General features: G+C 36.1%; 1 protein-coding gene across 6 annotated transcripts in view; it reads right to left on the reverse strand.

The window, feature by feature from the left end:
* Positions 1-5,278: 5,278 nt before the first annotated feature.
* Positions 5,279-16,537, reverse strand: part of Phkb (phosphorylase kinase regulatory subunit beta) — a 205,941-nt gene continuing 194,682 nt past the window's right edge. For 5 of the 6 annotated variants that reach the window (XM_074056045.1, XM_074056046.1, XM_074056044.1 and 2 more), the window contains 5 exons: positions 14,751-14,885; positions 12,028-12,157; positions 9,375-9,482; positions 6,972-7,112; positions 5,279-6,359 (listed from right to left, as the gene is read on the reverse strand). In XM_074056045.1, coding sequence (XP_073912146.1) covers positions 6,222-6,359; positions 6,972-7,112; positions 9,375-9,482; positions 12,028-12,157; positions 14,751-14,885 — 652 coding nt within the window. In that variant the 3' untranslated portion in view covers positions 5,279-6,221. Of the gene's footprint in view, positions 6,360-6,971; positions 7,113-9,374; positions 9,483-12,027; positions 12,158-14,750; positions 14,886-15,310; positions 15,369-16,537 lie in introns of those variants that run through there. The other variant, XM_074056049.1, reaches the window with a different exon arrangement.

A 16,537-nucleotide genomic window follows, 5' to 3' on the forward strand; every position in this document is an offset into this window, starting at 1 on the left:
AGTCTCTCTGATAATGACTATTCTTCCTCCCATTTTAGGAACTTGCTGTATATTATACTTATACTGCTTACAGTAAACTGCTAGAAGAAATAAACATACTTGCCTCCCTAACCTCAAATATAATGTGTATAACATACACACACACACACACACACACACACACACACCCTTTTCAGCTTCCTACTTTACATCTGGTTAAACAATTCCTTAAATTCTTTCATTCTAAGTAACTGGGATAGTGTGTCTATGGACAGAACCCTGACTCTTCAATAAGAGGTGTTCCAGAACGTAGTGGGGTGTGAAGAGGATAGACTGTTCCTCACAGTTAGTTAGGAACACTGAAGCACTTTGGCCATCTTGACCACGCTGTCATGTAGGAATGGGGGAAGAACAGAAAGAGGCAATGAAGGGGGTATGGGGAGAGGATTATGGGCCAAAGTTGGGGTGGTGTCATATTTTTGCTCACAGCCCATTGAAGCCTCAAGGGAATGAGTGGAATATATGGTTAGTCACATGCCCAGCTATAATTCTGGAGCATGGAAGTAGAGAACAGACTGTAGTGGACAGATAGCAGTGTCTACCACAATACTATTTTGTATGCTCATTGCAGGTAGTTGCATTCTGCTTTTAGTTCAATGTTGATTGATATTAAAGTGGAGAGTTTCGGGTTATACTAGATCAGGAGACTGTTGACAATTTTTCTTTTGTTTACCTTGAATCATAGAGTCAATTTTCTGATTGCTGCCCTGTTCTCCACTCTTCTAGTAATTTAATATTACTTTTCTATTTTTAATGACAGAATTTTTTGAAACTTTATTTCTCAGTCTTAAAAAATGAAGTGAATATTGACTTCTTGCTCTGAAAAACAAAGTAATTAGCTCACTTACCTTCTTGGCCCCTACTGAGTTGTCAGCAAGCTCTAGAGTTTTTGTTCCAGTTCCTTAGTTATTTATTTAGAATTCTGAAGTTTGTCTTTCATCTTTACATTCCTTTCTGTAATCATTGCTGTATACTTAAATGGATTCACAGCTCATAAACAAGCATTACAAACAGTTCTCCATTACTATACTCTTCACATTGATTCTTTGAGTTGACTGGATTTAGTCTAATATGGTTTTCAAGAAAGGCTCACAATCTTTATGATCCTTGATTCTCATAATAGAAGAAATTTTCTTCAATCCCCAGCACCACCAAAAAATACGGCAAGGAACTTTTTGTTTTTGTGATGGTTAGATCACATTTATTATACAACATGAACTGATGTTGAGAACTTAACACTAGAAGGTAACAGGTTTTTTCCTGTTGTTATTGGTGGTGTTTTTTCTAAGATATGCTTTGATATTATTCTCATCGCTTTTTGCTAGAAGATATGTTCTCTTTTATCTGTAGATTTAATTATTTAGGTCATTTAGGGAAATTTTCTTTCATATCTTTGAGTTTTTTTCTGTGCTAATTGCAGCTTACTCTATCTACTGGTTATATGTGGGATCAAACATGTCTTTCATCTGTTCTTTTCCATCTGTATTCAATGTGATTATCTCACTGATCAAACATCACCTTGTCAGAAGCTTCCCACAACCACAGGAAACCTAATAACCTGTGGCCAGGAGTCAAAACAAAGTATGAAATGCAAAGAAACATTTTTATTCAGGAGAGGGAAGTGGTGGTTTTAAGCAATTTTAGAAAGTAAATGATTTTTCCAGAAGGGGTCTGAAGAATAGAGAACAGTTTGGGGTCATGTTCACCTAGACTCTGGTATCAATGTTAGCCTTCCTTCCTGTGAGTGGATCTTCTGGATGATCCCACTTTAAGGGAGAGACAAAGAAACTTACAGAGCCCCTTGCTCTTCAGAGTAATGGGAGTTCAGAGAGACCTTGGTTTTCCTTTAGTTTAAAGCATATAGCATGCCAATGTGTCATACTTTGAGGTATTGTTCTCTGAGCCCCACGGTATCAATACTGACCTACCTTATTTTCCTTTATAGTAGTTATCACTACCGACCAACCCATGTTCCCCAAACCCATCTAGAATGTAAACTGTATGAGGAGAGGAAATCTATCTTTTTTTTCTCCACCACGGTGCCAGGACAGTGTCTGGTATATACAGGGGGTGTTCAGTAAATACTGACTAAATTATCTCTAGCTTTCCCTGGGTGTCAAATTGATTTTAGTGTGTATTTTGTTCTTTGTGGTTTCTAATTTATGAAAATTGTTTCCCCAGCTGTTGTCTCCTTTCTCCATTATTGCAATGCCTCAGCTTTCCTTTTCCATTGATTTCTTTTTTCTTTAATTTCTTTTAGAGTATAGAACATTTGCTGTGGAGGTTCCTCTTCTTTCGGAATGGGTTCTATCTATCCCTTGCTTTTATAAAGTTTTTTTTTTTTTTAAACATAGTTTACAAGTAGCTTCCATCTTTCTCACGATTAGTGCAGCAGCTTTATGGGTGCTCAGTAACAATGTGGGTTGTCTTCTGAACCAATCCCTCCCCACTCTGAACTCTTTTGTTATCTCCTTGCTGCTCCCAGCTCAGAACATCCCACTCAGACAGTAAGATACAAGTTAGGAGTAGGCAGCCCTTCCAAGACAGGAAATATCTAAGAGCAGCCAGAACAAGAACAAGTGTATATGTGTGTGTGTGTGTGTGTGTGTGTGTGTGGCTTCATGGTAGAGCACTGCCTAGCATTTGCAGCTCTCTGGGTTTTATCTCCACCACAAAACAACAAACCAACCAAGCAGAGGATGGAAAGCCTTGCTGAAAGTTCCCCACTCCCACTGAGGGGAAGGGCCAAAAGCTTTTTATTTTTTTTTTTTAATTTTTCTTTATACTTTTCTTCTTTGGTTAGGAGGAGAACAGGGGCAACTTTTGGGGAGATGGGAGTGAAGAGGCAGGAAATTTACTCATAATGCTGACCATCTCTGTTACAAATAAAAAAACAAAAGTTTACTGTCTGGTGGAACAATGAATATATGAATATTATAAGGCACTGTCCTTAGATGTGAATTAGTGAATTCAGGTCCGGTAGTTCCAAATAACATTATAGAAAATAAAAAATGTGTATGGGGTAGTCATAAAATCCAACTACCATCCAATTATAAGCCACAACCAAACAGGTAGCAAGACAGGTGTAGTGGTACCAGCTCCCAGAAATGCTGTTGGAGATAACTAGTTCAGAGGGATCATGGTCACTGTTGCTCATCTGCCTCCCTCCCAGTTGGACAGTCAAAATGCCCACTCCTGGTACCTTTCCCTTCCTTGGGGAACAGGAGTGGGCAGTCATGTGGTTTGTGCACTGTATCAAGGTACATATGAGAGGACAATGGGATCTGAAATCCAGTTTACTTTAAGCCATTTGTCTGATATGAGATTGTACAAAGGACGGATTTCTTTGTATTTACTAAGCCTTGTGCCCACAAGGGTTAAGTATGCCCAGAAAGAGTGCCTCTTCTAACTCGTGGGGTGGCAGTAGCCCTTTTGGAAAATAAGGAAGGATGGTAGTGAAGTACTTCCATCCCTGAGGAACGTTTTCCACTTTCCCCTCTGGATGCTGACTTCATGTTCATGTGTCTTCATAATTTACTTACTGAATTGTCCTCCTGTACAGCTTCTGGGAGGCCAGAATATTAGCCATGTACTAATTCTGGCAGATCTTTTGTTTTTGTGCTGCTTTTCAGAATTTATGGGTATGAGGCTATACTTGTTTTTCATTCACATTTTTAGTTTTTATGACAGGGTTGCATACTGCTCTGCATACTACTATGCCACCCAAACTCTCCTTGATTTAAAGGGGATGTCTGTGCTGCTATAATTGTTTTCACATTATGTTGACTCTTGCAGTTTTTATGCCATCTATTTAATATGCATGCTCATGAAGGGCTAATAGCATGTCTGAATCTACTTTTTAAGATTGAAGGTAAAAAGTTAAATGCATTCAGGTGTTCAACAAATGTTTATTGGTGTCTCTAATGTACTGCAAACAGGACATTTTGAAGATGATATCAAGATGATCCCATATTCTGATTTTTAAAAGCTGAAATACAACTTTTTAAGAATTAAATAAAGTGGCAAGAAATCTGGAAAACATATTTCTCGAAATGATGCTCTGGAAATGCAGTTGAATTTGGTATTCAGGCAGAAGTCTCCAAAAGATGTCGCCTGTACAATAAACTTACACAGTGAATCTGCCATTATGAAAGAGAAAGCTTTAAATCAAATTTCAATCTTGTCATGCATGGATAAGTGTACTAATATTTTCAATCAGTCTCTAGTGCAGCTGTTAAAACATTTGGGCTCTGCGACCAAATGAAACTTCTAAATTTCATATGAGTTCTGTGTTCTAATTCTTATGATTTTATTGGTTTTCTAACTAGAAAGCAGATACTGTCTTGTGATTAGCTGAACATCAGGATTTACTGATTACAAATATATTTTTCAGAACAATAAGTCTGAATTTCTTCCACACAAACTTGGTATATATGTTGCAGATTCTGAATGCTTCCAGTGCAGAGGAACTATCAGAATTCTGTTTATATAACAGCTGAGCAGGAAGCTCATTCAGGAAATGCACTTGCAAATGATGGCTGATTTCAACTAAGATAGCAGTTTTCTGGCAACTTTGCTCAGCTAATCACACAAAAAAACAAAAAACAAAAACAAACAACCCTTTTTTTGGGAAATTCTTAAAAACACAAGAGTTTAATTTCTTTTGAATTACAATAAATACTTCAAAGTCTTTCTCTTAAACTTTAATTTCCTTTCTCCAGCTAAGAATTGTTAGAACTCAGTTCTCCCTGGGCCTCATGTTTATGTTTTTTCATGCCTCAGTTTTATAAACTAGCTTCATTATTCAGGACCACCTCTTCTTCATAAATTAATTTTATATATTAAGTCAAGCAATTTCATTCTTCTCTTTGTCACATCTATCTCCTTAAAATGTTCTGTAACACCAAATTTTATTATAATTTTCAGTTTTGCCAACTAATGTATATACGATTTCTTATGCAAGATCTAGGCTTATGGGTTATGGGAAATGAGACTGACTCTTTGGGTTTCTCTGTGTGCTCACACATTCATTTACTTGGTACCAACTGACTTGCTACTGAAATCACCTCTCCTTTCTTAGTTCTTTCCAGACTCTTACTAACGGATTGCATATTTTATTTGACAATCTAACTTCTCAGGTGAAACTCCTTAAGACTGGTCAAAAAAATGACTCTTTGGGATCAAGGCTCAAAGTAATGCACTGCATTGTAACATTTAGGAAGGAAATGCATTCATAAAATTTGAATGTTTAATCTGCTTTTTACTTTTATTGACATTTGCTTAAGTAAGTTGGTAGCAAAATATGTATGATGGCAAGTACCACAGATTTTCCGTCATTCCACATCCAAATCAATTAAATGAAAATATTCTGGCATATTAAATTCAGTATTGTGAATTTAAATAAAGAATGTGCCCAGATATGTTAATTCAGAAATAAAATTTAATGACTTTTAATTTTGCTTTCACAAGGTTAACAGCTCTAAATGTAACATAGTTCTGAATAACTCTACATGTCCAATTTTTAGCTGGAGATCAAAGAAAATCTTTGATAATATATGGATTTATTATATTATGTTATATTTTAGACCAAATCCTACACTTAGCACAAATTCAAACCCACAGTCATGTTTACAAGGCAAAAACTGGACAACAGCTCTGTATACTAAATTAGTTAATAATGCAGTTTCTGAAAATCAAATTATCATATGGCTAATTTTGTTTGTATGATGGGTATTAACATCTTTTTCTAGCATGATGATGCCACTTATAAAATGTTTACCATTCTTTCAATACCTTTTGTTTCCCAGTAAGTGTTACTGGCTGACAAGTTCATTTTAATGATAGAAGGTAAGAATTCAGTCTGAAGAGCATAGATTCATTTTCATGTGCTATCTGACTATAAAACATGCAGCAGTGAATTTTCAATTCATAAACTTCTATTGTTCAGTAAATATTATTATAGTTGGTATAATCGTGAAATCCTTGTTTTCCCTTGATTAAAAGCATTTCTCAGCATTAGACTGGCAATTCATGCAAAGTTCCAAGAAAGTGCCAAGCATGTGGCGATCACCTCACCAGCATGATCAGTTCATACACTAATGGCTGCCTTGATTAAACTTTAACACAAAACTTAACACTCTTCTAGTGAATGCATCTTCACAGAGCCTCTTACAAATTCCTCACTAGCTAACCAGACACGAGTCATCATTGCTTGGCTTGACTTCTCCCTCCAGCAGCAAATTCATTACAACCTTTGTCAAATAGCTGCATGTTCCTCTTTTTCCCAGGGGGGGAGTGTTGTAAAAGGAAGTCATGTCATCCTACAAAAGGAAACAGGAAGCAAGACATTTGATTTTTTTGGGTGTAAAGAATTGACAGGTAAAATCAACATCAGCCTAAGGGGAAAAATAAATTCACAGAACCATCTCCTCATGGAAAAATATGAGCTCCTAAGCTTTTCTTTCATTTTCCTGAGGTATCTTCTCAGCATGTAAAACAAAGACAGACATTTTTAGTATTTTCTACTTTGCTGATAATTTTTACTTACAGAATCTTTTCACAGACAAGCATAAAATATTAAGCAGAGAAGCCTAGAAGGGACTATACTATGCAGTACATATCACCAATGTTAGATTATTCTGTGTTCCCATCATCTTCAGAATTTAATTTTATAGCCTTCTGGAATCAATGGCTCCTTCCTGGTACGGCACATTTTAATTGTCAACTATATAAAGAAAATTTATCTCTTCTTAGATTGTTTTTTGTCACAAAGTCATAGCTGAACTGACTAGTAATTAATTAAAAAGTAATAATTCTTCAATTAAGTCAGACTGCTTCTCAAGTACTTTATTTTGTACTTGATAAGAGATTAAGGATATTTGAAGAATTGAGACAATGAAAAAGTTCTACAAAAAGCTGTTTTCTTTACTTACTATTTTTTCAATTTGCTTTAGCTGACTCTCATCTTTTTGAAATTCATGAAATGCTTCTTTCACCAGTTTGTCCAGATCTACTTTGTCTTGAAATTCCAGCTCAGGGTTCCTTTCCAGTACAACGGATACAACCATTAGTAACTAGAAGAGACAAACATCAAAGGCAATCATATATCAGATCAGTGGATGACCCTAGTATTCGCAGTGTGTTTTGTATTAGGTTAAGAGGCTTAAGGCACATATGTGGATGGAATCTTCCTAATTTTGAAAGTTAGCAGCATAAGTTCTATTTGGAAAATGCACATTTATCTCATTGCATATGTCTCTATAAGTATATAGAATTTTTTAGTTACTTAAGTGAAACTAATAACATAGAAATGACTTTCTTAACTCTACATGGTACATAGTGTTAGGTCCCTGGCATTCTTGGGGCTGGCGGAAGGACCCAAGCCTACACCTTAAAACCAGGCCCCCTGATTTATGACAGCTTGTTTCTCCCTGCCTGATTGTTCCTCGGCTTGCAAAACAACTCAGGAACTTCCAGTTACTCAACTAGCCAGGCATGTCGACCTGTTCCATCTGGTGATCGCAGATAATCAGAAACTAGAGACTCTCTCCCTCCCTTCTATAAAGCCCACTACCCAATTCAATTCACCCAAGTGGCTGTTCCCTGATCTGGGGTGGGGGTGGGGGGAGGGAGGCAGCCCCGCAGTCTAGATTTCTAATAAATCTTTTTCCACACATGGCGTGGTCTTAATTCGGCAGTACCTTACACATAGTGCTCTATTCAATTCTCTGTGCTTTTTCTGGGCCTTTAGGTATCAATCCTTTTTGGCAAGCCACCAAAAACAGTGTCCAGTGGTGTGGGCCTCCAGGGAAGAGGTGGCAGGGAACAAAGTCAGAGAAAGGAAGTGGATTCAATGGAGTCTCTAAGACTAGGGTTATGATCAAACAATTTAGAGCCCAGCGCCTCAAGACAAGTGTAAGTACATGATGCAATAGTAATTACTTAGGGGAAAATATGGTTTTTTTTGAAAAAAACATACTTAACTCTGACCTTTTTATGATACCAGTACTATTTGGTCTGTATAAACTACCTTGTTTTAATGCATCAACCTGTTGTTTGGCCCCATACATTAGTCCCCAGAAGTAATGTTTATTTAGATGACAATTCTCACATGTGAAGATTGTGTCTGATTATACAATATGGGTAAAGGTTTTCTGATGACATTTATGACCTTCTTTGTATACTAATCAGGAAACAGACCTCTTAGTTTCCAATTGGTAACTCTTACTGAGGATATTTTATCTAAATGCTTCCAAAACAGAGTCTGAAAGAACCAAAGGAATCACTTTCAGTAAAAATCTAGGGGGTCACAATGTGGGAAACCCATGTGGCAGGATTTAGCCAGGAGAAGAAGTTTTGCTGCAGCTCTAGAGAAAAATTTCTTCTGCAAAGGAAGTGACAACACTTTGGTCTGTAAGGACCATTATGTCCACTGTATGTCCCAGATGCCGGGTACTAAACATGGAAGGCCAAGGACACTACACAAAAAAAGCATCCACTCTTCAAACAACTACATTTTTTTCCTGATCCTTGTCTCTGCCTCACTTCTCAGCATGCTATGGAACTGATTAACCAATCAGTTTCCACATCCTGGGACACCACTGATGAGGCTGAATCTCACTCAGTTCTGACTGTAGTTCCAGAATTGCTAGAGTGCGGGAGGGGATATATCTAGTTTATCACTCACTGACAGCTTATATATCAATAAGACATATTACCTCCTTTCAAGAAACACAGTCTGATGGAGACATTCTGAGAGAAAAAGGGAGGTTGGAGGCTTTACTGTATTTGACAAAATGTTTTACAGTGACAGAAAGGCATATATATGCATTTGTGTGCATATTCCTGTGTATTTTAGCACTTAACTCTACCCAGAGACATGTTTGAAAAGATGTCCTTCAAAAGATTAGTAGAAATGAACTGTTGCTACTGGGTGTGGGGGAAAATTTTGATTTCTCTAATTTTCTGAACTGTTGAGACTTTTTTTTTACAATAGAAGTACATTATTTCTGTAAACTGAAAAAACTGAAAACAAAATGAACAGAAACGATCCCTTCCTCTATTATAATGTGGTGATGCACTTGCTGTTGTGGGCAGAGTGTGCAGTTGAAAGGTGCAGTAGTTTTTCCATCTTGAAGGGGCAGTTTAAGGTGCTGACCTGTGCATGTGCATTGACTTTGGTCATGGATGGTTGCTTTCTTGAGCACTGCATTGGAAGAACTTACAGTCAGGTGAGGGACAGAATTCTTGGTCTTTTGGGCAGTTTTCTTATACTAGTTTTCAGTAAGCAAACAGAAAGCACATCTTCAGCAACATACATTTTTTTAAATACAAACCTCCACAACAATTTGTCTATACTTTGGCTGGTCAATATTTCCCAACATGTCTTCAACAAGTAGAGAAAAATTCATCTCATACATGGTCATATCTGACAGGGTTGGTTGCTGAAAAAAATAAATCCACATTAACATGTTAAATGAAATACTCTGCTCACTTAATAAAGGAATTTTAGTTTCTAATCACTAATCTCTTTCAGTTTCTATAAAGCCTTAGAAAGCATTTTTTTCTTTTTGGGGAAAAGGAATATATTAGAAAGCCATTTTGATATATAAAGAGAATAGCCAAAATTGAGACAACAAATAGAGTACATATTGCTTTCAGAATTAACATAGGAAGTTATGCTTGCTATCAGACTTTAGCATGTAAGTCATTTGGTATTGAATTTACATCATTTCTGTGGCAGGTACTTTCTGAGCCTGAAAGCATAAAAATGCACACAAATAAGCAAAAATATTGTGTGCCAAAATGGCAAGGAAACAGAAAAAAAGTAAGACTAAAAGAATTTTCTCTACTCTCTGTCTTTTATTTAAAACAGGAGCATTATATTATCTACCATTCACTTCACAAACCAAATGAAAACAAAACTCAAATCCAAATCTGGACAAGATAAATAACCTTCAAAGGATAGGAGGGAAGGGTCTAAATGTTAGGCTTGTGGGGTAGAAAACAGATGGGGTCACTGGAATTATTACCAGAGATACAGAGATAATGAAACGTACTAATTTGCTTTTATCCCAGTTGTTTACAGTAAGCTTAGTCATAGCTCTGGAACAATGTACATCTACTTGCTACTCAGAATGGGAATGAGGGACCCCTTGATTGTCATCTTGCAATCAAATGACAGCAAAGTTGCCCAGCATGTGGGTAATAATGCCTGAGTCCTTTATTTAATACATCCATTGTACTCCATAGTCATTATAACACAACATATTGTTAATGTTTGAAAAATGAGTCATGGTTGCCAAAACAGTTACTGTAATGGTTTAAATTTCTAACAATGGGATTAATGAGGTTATACAAAAGGAAAGGAAGACACTCATATTTCACATTAATTTCCTCTTAATATATCTCATTTTAAAGGCAATCTAGCTACTATGCGGCTATGATAATTAAGCCTACAGAAGAGATATCAAGCTTGCCTTATTTCCTACTCTTCTGAATGGACTTGGAGTAGGTAGGGTAACGAGAAGAGAAAAGGCTCAGAAGACAAAATGCCAGGGATCATACTCTAGGTCAACTACTTACTAGATATGACCTTGAGAAGTCATTTAGCTGTGTCTGTTTTCTTATCTGTCAAATGGGAATAATAAAGTACCTTTCTCACAAAATTGCTATGAGGACTAAATGAACACTTGAAAAGTACCTGGGTATAAAATATGTAACATGTATTTATTGTTGTTATTGTCAGCAATGAAAGGATAGTAAATGTAAGTGGCTGAGGCTATCACAGAATCAAATAAAACTTGGTAGGTATTAGTGGGTGCTGAGACAGGTGCTAACAACAGGTTGCCACAGTGTACTATAAATAAAACCATTCACAGTCTATGAATAGTATAAACAATATTTAAAAATGGTTTTATTCATCTTTCAGGGTAAGAAATGTATTCACATAGTTCAGACTTTGGAAGGTTAAAAAGGCTTAAGTGAAAAGCCCACACTGGATCCCTAGACATAAAGTTCTTCTTCCCAAAGAAAACAATGCTACCAATTTCTTGTGAGCCCTTCCAGGGATACTCTTGTGTATATATGTAAGCAAAATGAGGGCATATGTGTTTATTTGAGAATACCTTATTTGAATAAAGAGCTACATCAAAATTAATTTGGTTAAAGTTTCAACACTAGAAAACTCATACAGCACTCTATTTCCTGCTTTTGTGTATATGCAGAATGATCTAGAAGCCAGAATTAAATAAATAAAATGATCATTTCAAAGAAGGAGGCCATTTTATATAACTTAAGGAACATATGTAGGAGAGGGCACTAATCCATTTCGTAGCTCACCACAGGTAAGTTACACCTCAAGTACAGTAAGTGGTTATCTTTTCAATGACCCAAAAGTCATTGCATTTTTCATGCTCAAAGCAATTCCTAAGTGGTGATTTCCTAATGGCATTACTAGGTCACTTTGCTTTACTAGGCTTGGTCTGGTTCTGTCTTTTCAGTGCATGTTTTATTTGTGAGATCACTCAGCACTGGTCCACACTGCTTGGTGGTGAAAGGATACTCCTATGTAAAATCAAATAAAGAAACCCTAAGTTCACTAATAGGTAAAGAGAAGAAGGACAGCTTGCTCAGCAAGAGGTTTGGTCATGTGGTACCTGTACAGAGAGGCTCCTTGGAATATCTAAATATGACAATACAATTTTTAATCAAATATAACTTCCTTGTAATGTATCCATTTCAGAAAGAAAGCTTTTTCATATAGAAGAACCCTAAAATTGAAAAATAAAAGTAACTTAAGATTGGGGAAAACATTTCCAATCCAATTGATTAGACTTCTTATTTTCTAGTATTTCATCCTTTTGAATATCTAGATAGTCCTCCTTTGGATACTTTTAGAACACTGAAAAACAGATTTGTAGCACAGAGAAGGAAGAATTCTCCACTTCTTCAGGTCCCTTTTCTTAATATAAACACAGTAAGGTTTACCTGTGGCAAATGCTTCCCAGCTACAATGATACCATTGGGTGTACGCTCCAGGATCTGCCACACTCGGTCATAGAAGCCAGGGGGAGTTCTATTCAAAGACCCATCGATCTGACGCCTGTTCAGCCAACATCTATAGAACAAAGGAAAAATGCCTCAGCATTGAAAAACAAGCTTGTTCTGGTAGAACAGGGTTTTCAGAATGGATTAACTGTTCCAATAGGGCAAGTAATAAAAGCTAACACCCATCAATGATGCATATCTGCCATGTGTTACAGAGGTTAGTAAATATTTCACAGTAAAAACACAGCTTCCAGGAAAGGAGGAAATCTCCAAGATTTTAAAAAATCAACAGGCAAAACATTATTCTCTAGTAAGCTATGAGTTGCTCACTACAATGATGAAATTATTTCTAATACATGAAGAAGTCCTATTTTAAGAACACAGAAAAAAACAAAGGAACCACCAATTCCACAATAACTTTTGTGGCTCTCACATATAATTAAATGTAAGCGTCATAAAGGCATGAAAACCATATGACTTGATCATTCCTATACATCCCTCCCAGAAGGATGCTCAATAAGCATTTGAAAAATGAATGAAAATGAATTCTCAAAAAAGCATCATCTATCTGGCATGGGCAAAACAGTAAGATGCTATATGAAAAACAAATCAGGCAAGAAGGGCCAGGAATGTGGTAAAGTGGAAGAGCACTTACCTAGCAAGCATGAGGCCTTGAGTTCAAACATTAATACCACCAACAGAAAAAAAAATCTATGTAGGTTTTAGTAAAAAGAAAAAGACATTTTTGTTCTTATAAAAGAGGACCAGTGAATTCTGATAACTAGTTCAGAGAGGAATCTTTTTTTTGGATATATAAAGTTTCTTTTAATAGACCAAATAAGTAACTGCTGGGTTCAGTTTTGTGGAAAGTGAAGAAGTCCAAAGGTCTAGGGTCCCTTGATGATATTTAATTTTGGATAACCTAGAACCCCCACATTGTGCATTTGATTCTCCCATCTATTCCCATTGTTTGACAACAGTAGCAACAAAAAAGATGTTTCAGAGTTCTATGAAGTCATGGTTAATACTTCAAAAGGGAGATGCTTCTTTAGAACATAAAAAGATACACGAGATTACTCACAATGGGGGGATTATTTTAGAAGACTTCTTTTTAATTTTTGTTGCCATTTTATTTGAAAAACAAAAAATTGAAAAAGTTTAGATTTATAGAAGTCATAATAATAACTCTCAAAGTTCCTATACATTTTCTACTTAGCTCCCCCTCCTCTCATCATCACATACAACTACAGCACAATTACTAAAACAAGGAAGTGAACACTGACACAATATTAATTTTTAGACCTTGCTGACATTTCACCAATTTTTCCAGTAATGTTCTTTGGTCCAAAGTCCAATCCAGAATCCTATATGGCATCTATCCTCCCTGAAACTCCTCTTTAATCTGTGACAGTTCAGTCTTCCTTTATCCTCAATGAATCTGACTCCTTAGAAATGTCTGTTGTTTAACAGGATTTTCCTCAGTTTGGGTTTGTCTGATGGGATCTTATTTATAAACTTAGATTCTGCATTTTTGGCAAAATTATCCAGGAGTGACATTGAATTCTCTTCAACGCATCAACCAGGGGTACATGCTATTCTTATTACTGGTGATGCGACTCTTACTTATTTGGTTAAGGTGGGGTCTGCAGCTTCTTTACTTTGTAAGTCTTTTGAGTGGGAATTTTCAAATCATGCACTTTCCATTCCTCATATTACTTCCATATATTGTGGTTCTTGCTTGCAGCAATTGTTACTGTTTCATTTTCCTAAAGATGATTTTTTATTTCTATCATTCTTGCCACACTTATTATTATATTCTGCTCCAAAGAAGAGTTCCACCTCTCCCGTTTATTTATTTATGTTAGCATGAACTAATGAATATTTATTGTATGGGTTATAATTTAATACTATTATCATGTTACTTGAAATGATCCAGCGGTGGCATAGAGGCTCCTTCTAGCTGTCTTCAGTGTCCATTTGACACATCTCTATCATATTATATATATTTGTAGACTTTTGTAGAAAGTCCAGGCAGAATTTTCTAGGCATATAACTTCTATCACCTTGCAGAAGGCTAGGCACAAAATGCTCAAAAAATACTTGCTTAAATAATTAAAGTTCATTCTGAAATTTGAAAAAAATCTTAAATTCAAGTCAACTTACAAATATTTGTTTTGTTCTTATTCTAAGGCTACCACAAATTAAGTCTGAAAGGAGTTAGCCCTGAAGCTTACAGTCTAATTAGGTAGATAGAATCACAGGTTACAAACATATTTAAATAATGTTACCCAAACCTAATCCCTTCTGCTAAAATGTTGGAAGGAGATGCTGGATGCTATAAAGTTTCATAAAAGGAATTTCATCAAACTGGTGTAAAGTGTTATATTTTGTACACAATTAATAAAAATGAGGAAATGCTTTAAAACTATAGCTGAAAAAAGTATAAAATTCAAAAGTATAAATAAGAAATCATGTTAAGACAGAAATTTTCATTAGCCTCTTTGCTTATATTTTCAATCTAGTAAGGTAGCCTCTGATACTCTGCGGAATTTGACTTCTTCTTCAATTTTATATACATATATTAATTTCATACACATATCAATTAAGAATCTTGGTGTTTCTATAGATCCAGTGTCCTACAGATAATAAAGAGCCCTAATTACCTTCCACTCTGTTGAGGCTGGAGAATGTCCAACAAAAGTTGTTTAACTTCACTGGGTGATAGCTGATACAAGTCAACAGCTGGCTTGTCTCCGCCACGGATCTGTAATTCATATTCCATAGCATGAATGATCCACCTGAAACAAAGCAGGGGAAGCATGAATCAATAACTCTGGAAATAAAATCACCTTGTGCTTCTCTCAGTAATACCCTTAATGGCACTGACCCTTCCAAAGGGGAATGAAGAAAAGGCCATTTGAATTTCTTGAACCATTGATATAATTGCTTCCATCAAGATAGTGTGACATAACCGGACTCTTAAAAACGAGACCTGCTCTTACATGTGTAGTTAGGTTGTAAACATGAAAGAGTTAAATGCTTAGGTTTTGACCAATTCAGTATGATAGTACACTGTATACAAGTTAACTGCCACCATGTGTTTTCTTAACACCAGATACATGTGGAAACAAATGGTACACAAACAATGCACTTTGCAAAAAGGGATGGTTGTGCTGTTATGGAAATGTTCCTTTCCCAGGAATAATGAGCACTTTAAAAATACCTATTTTTTTTACTCTGCAAGTCATCCTTTTGGGTGGGAGGGCACAAAGGAGAAGTGCCTGCATTTGAAATAAAAGGATGCAATTAGTTGTAACATAAATGGTATGTATTAGAGAATGTACTTTAACCAACAGATTTCAGAATAACCAAAATATTTATTTGTAAGCAATTTTTTGAGAAGTTTTTTTAAAATCATTTTTGCAGTTTCATATTATTTCTTTTATATACTGAGGAAAGAACTCAAACAAGTTAGGAAAATCAAAGAAAATTCTGTAAATAAAACTACCTTAGGCAACCAGAAGTCTACACAACACTGGGAAAAAACAAGGAATTACTTTTATACAACAGATTCCTATGCTTTATCCTTAAATCCTTTGGTGATGAAATTCTCAGTTCTTTTTATCTTCTCCTCTATTATTTGTTGTCATTTCTGGAAGCTGGGAATTCAGTCTACTAGTTGACAACAGAGTATATATTGCAAAACACTGAGCTAGATTATATAAGATATATATAAAGGATGTTACAGATCTTACCTTGGCACTGTGGAGAGGTGGTGGAAACTTTAAGAGATGGGGCCTAGTGGGAGTCTTTTGGTCATTGGGATTGTGGGACCCTTGCCCTTCTTCTTTCTTGCTTTGATTTCCAGGAATGAAGTAAATAATAGGTTTTGCTCTGCTATGTGTTGCTGGCTGTGATGTGCTGTTTTGCCATAGACCCAAAAGCAATGGGGGCAACTGGATGTAGACTGAAACCTCTAAAAAGGTGAACCTAAAAATAAACTCTCTTTATAAGTTTTTTTTTTCCTCTCAGTACTGAGGACTGAACCCAGGGCCTCACACTCTCTAGGCAAATGCTCTACCACTTGAGCCATGCCCTCAGTCTTTTGCTTTGCTTTAGTTTATTTTTCAGATAGGGTCTTGTGCTTTTGCTTGGGTCAGACTCAGACCATGACTCTTCTACATCTCCAATCCTGGAATAACTGGGATTGCAGGCATTATGACTGGTTTATTTTTGAGATAGGGTCTCACTAACTTTTGCTTGGACTGGCCTTAAAATTTAAACCTATCTCTGTCTTCCAAGTAGCTGAATCTGAGCCAGGATTATCTGGCTCAGATTGTTCATTGTAATAAGGAAAACTCAACTAACACAAGATGGGACATAACAATCATTAAAAAGCATTACTATTACATTGATACTATATGATAAATGTATAATATTTGTTCATTGA

The sequence above is a fragment of the Castor canadensis genome, chromosome 15 (genome assembly GCF_047511655.1).
Source record: "Castor canadensis chromosome 15, mCasCan1.hap1v2, whole genome shotgun sequence".
Classification (NCBI taxonomy): domain Eukaryota; kingdom Metazoa; phylum Chordata; class Mammalia; order Rodentia; family Castoridae; genus Castor; species Castor canadensis.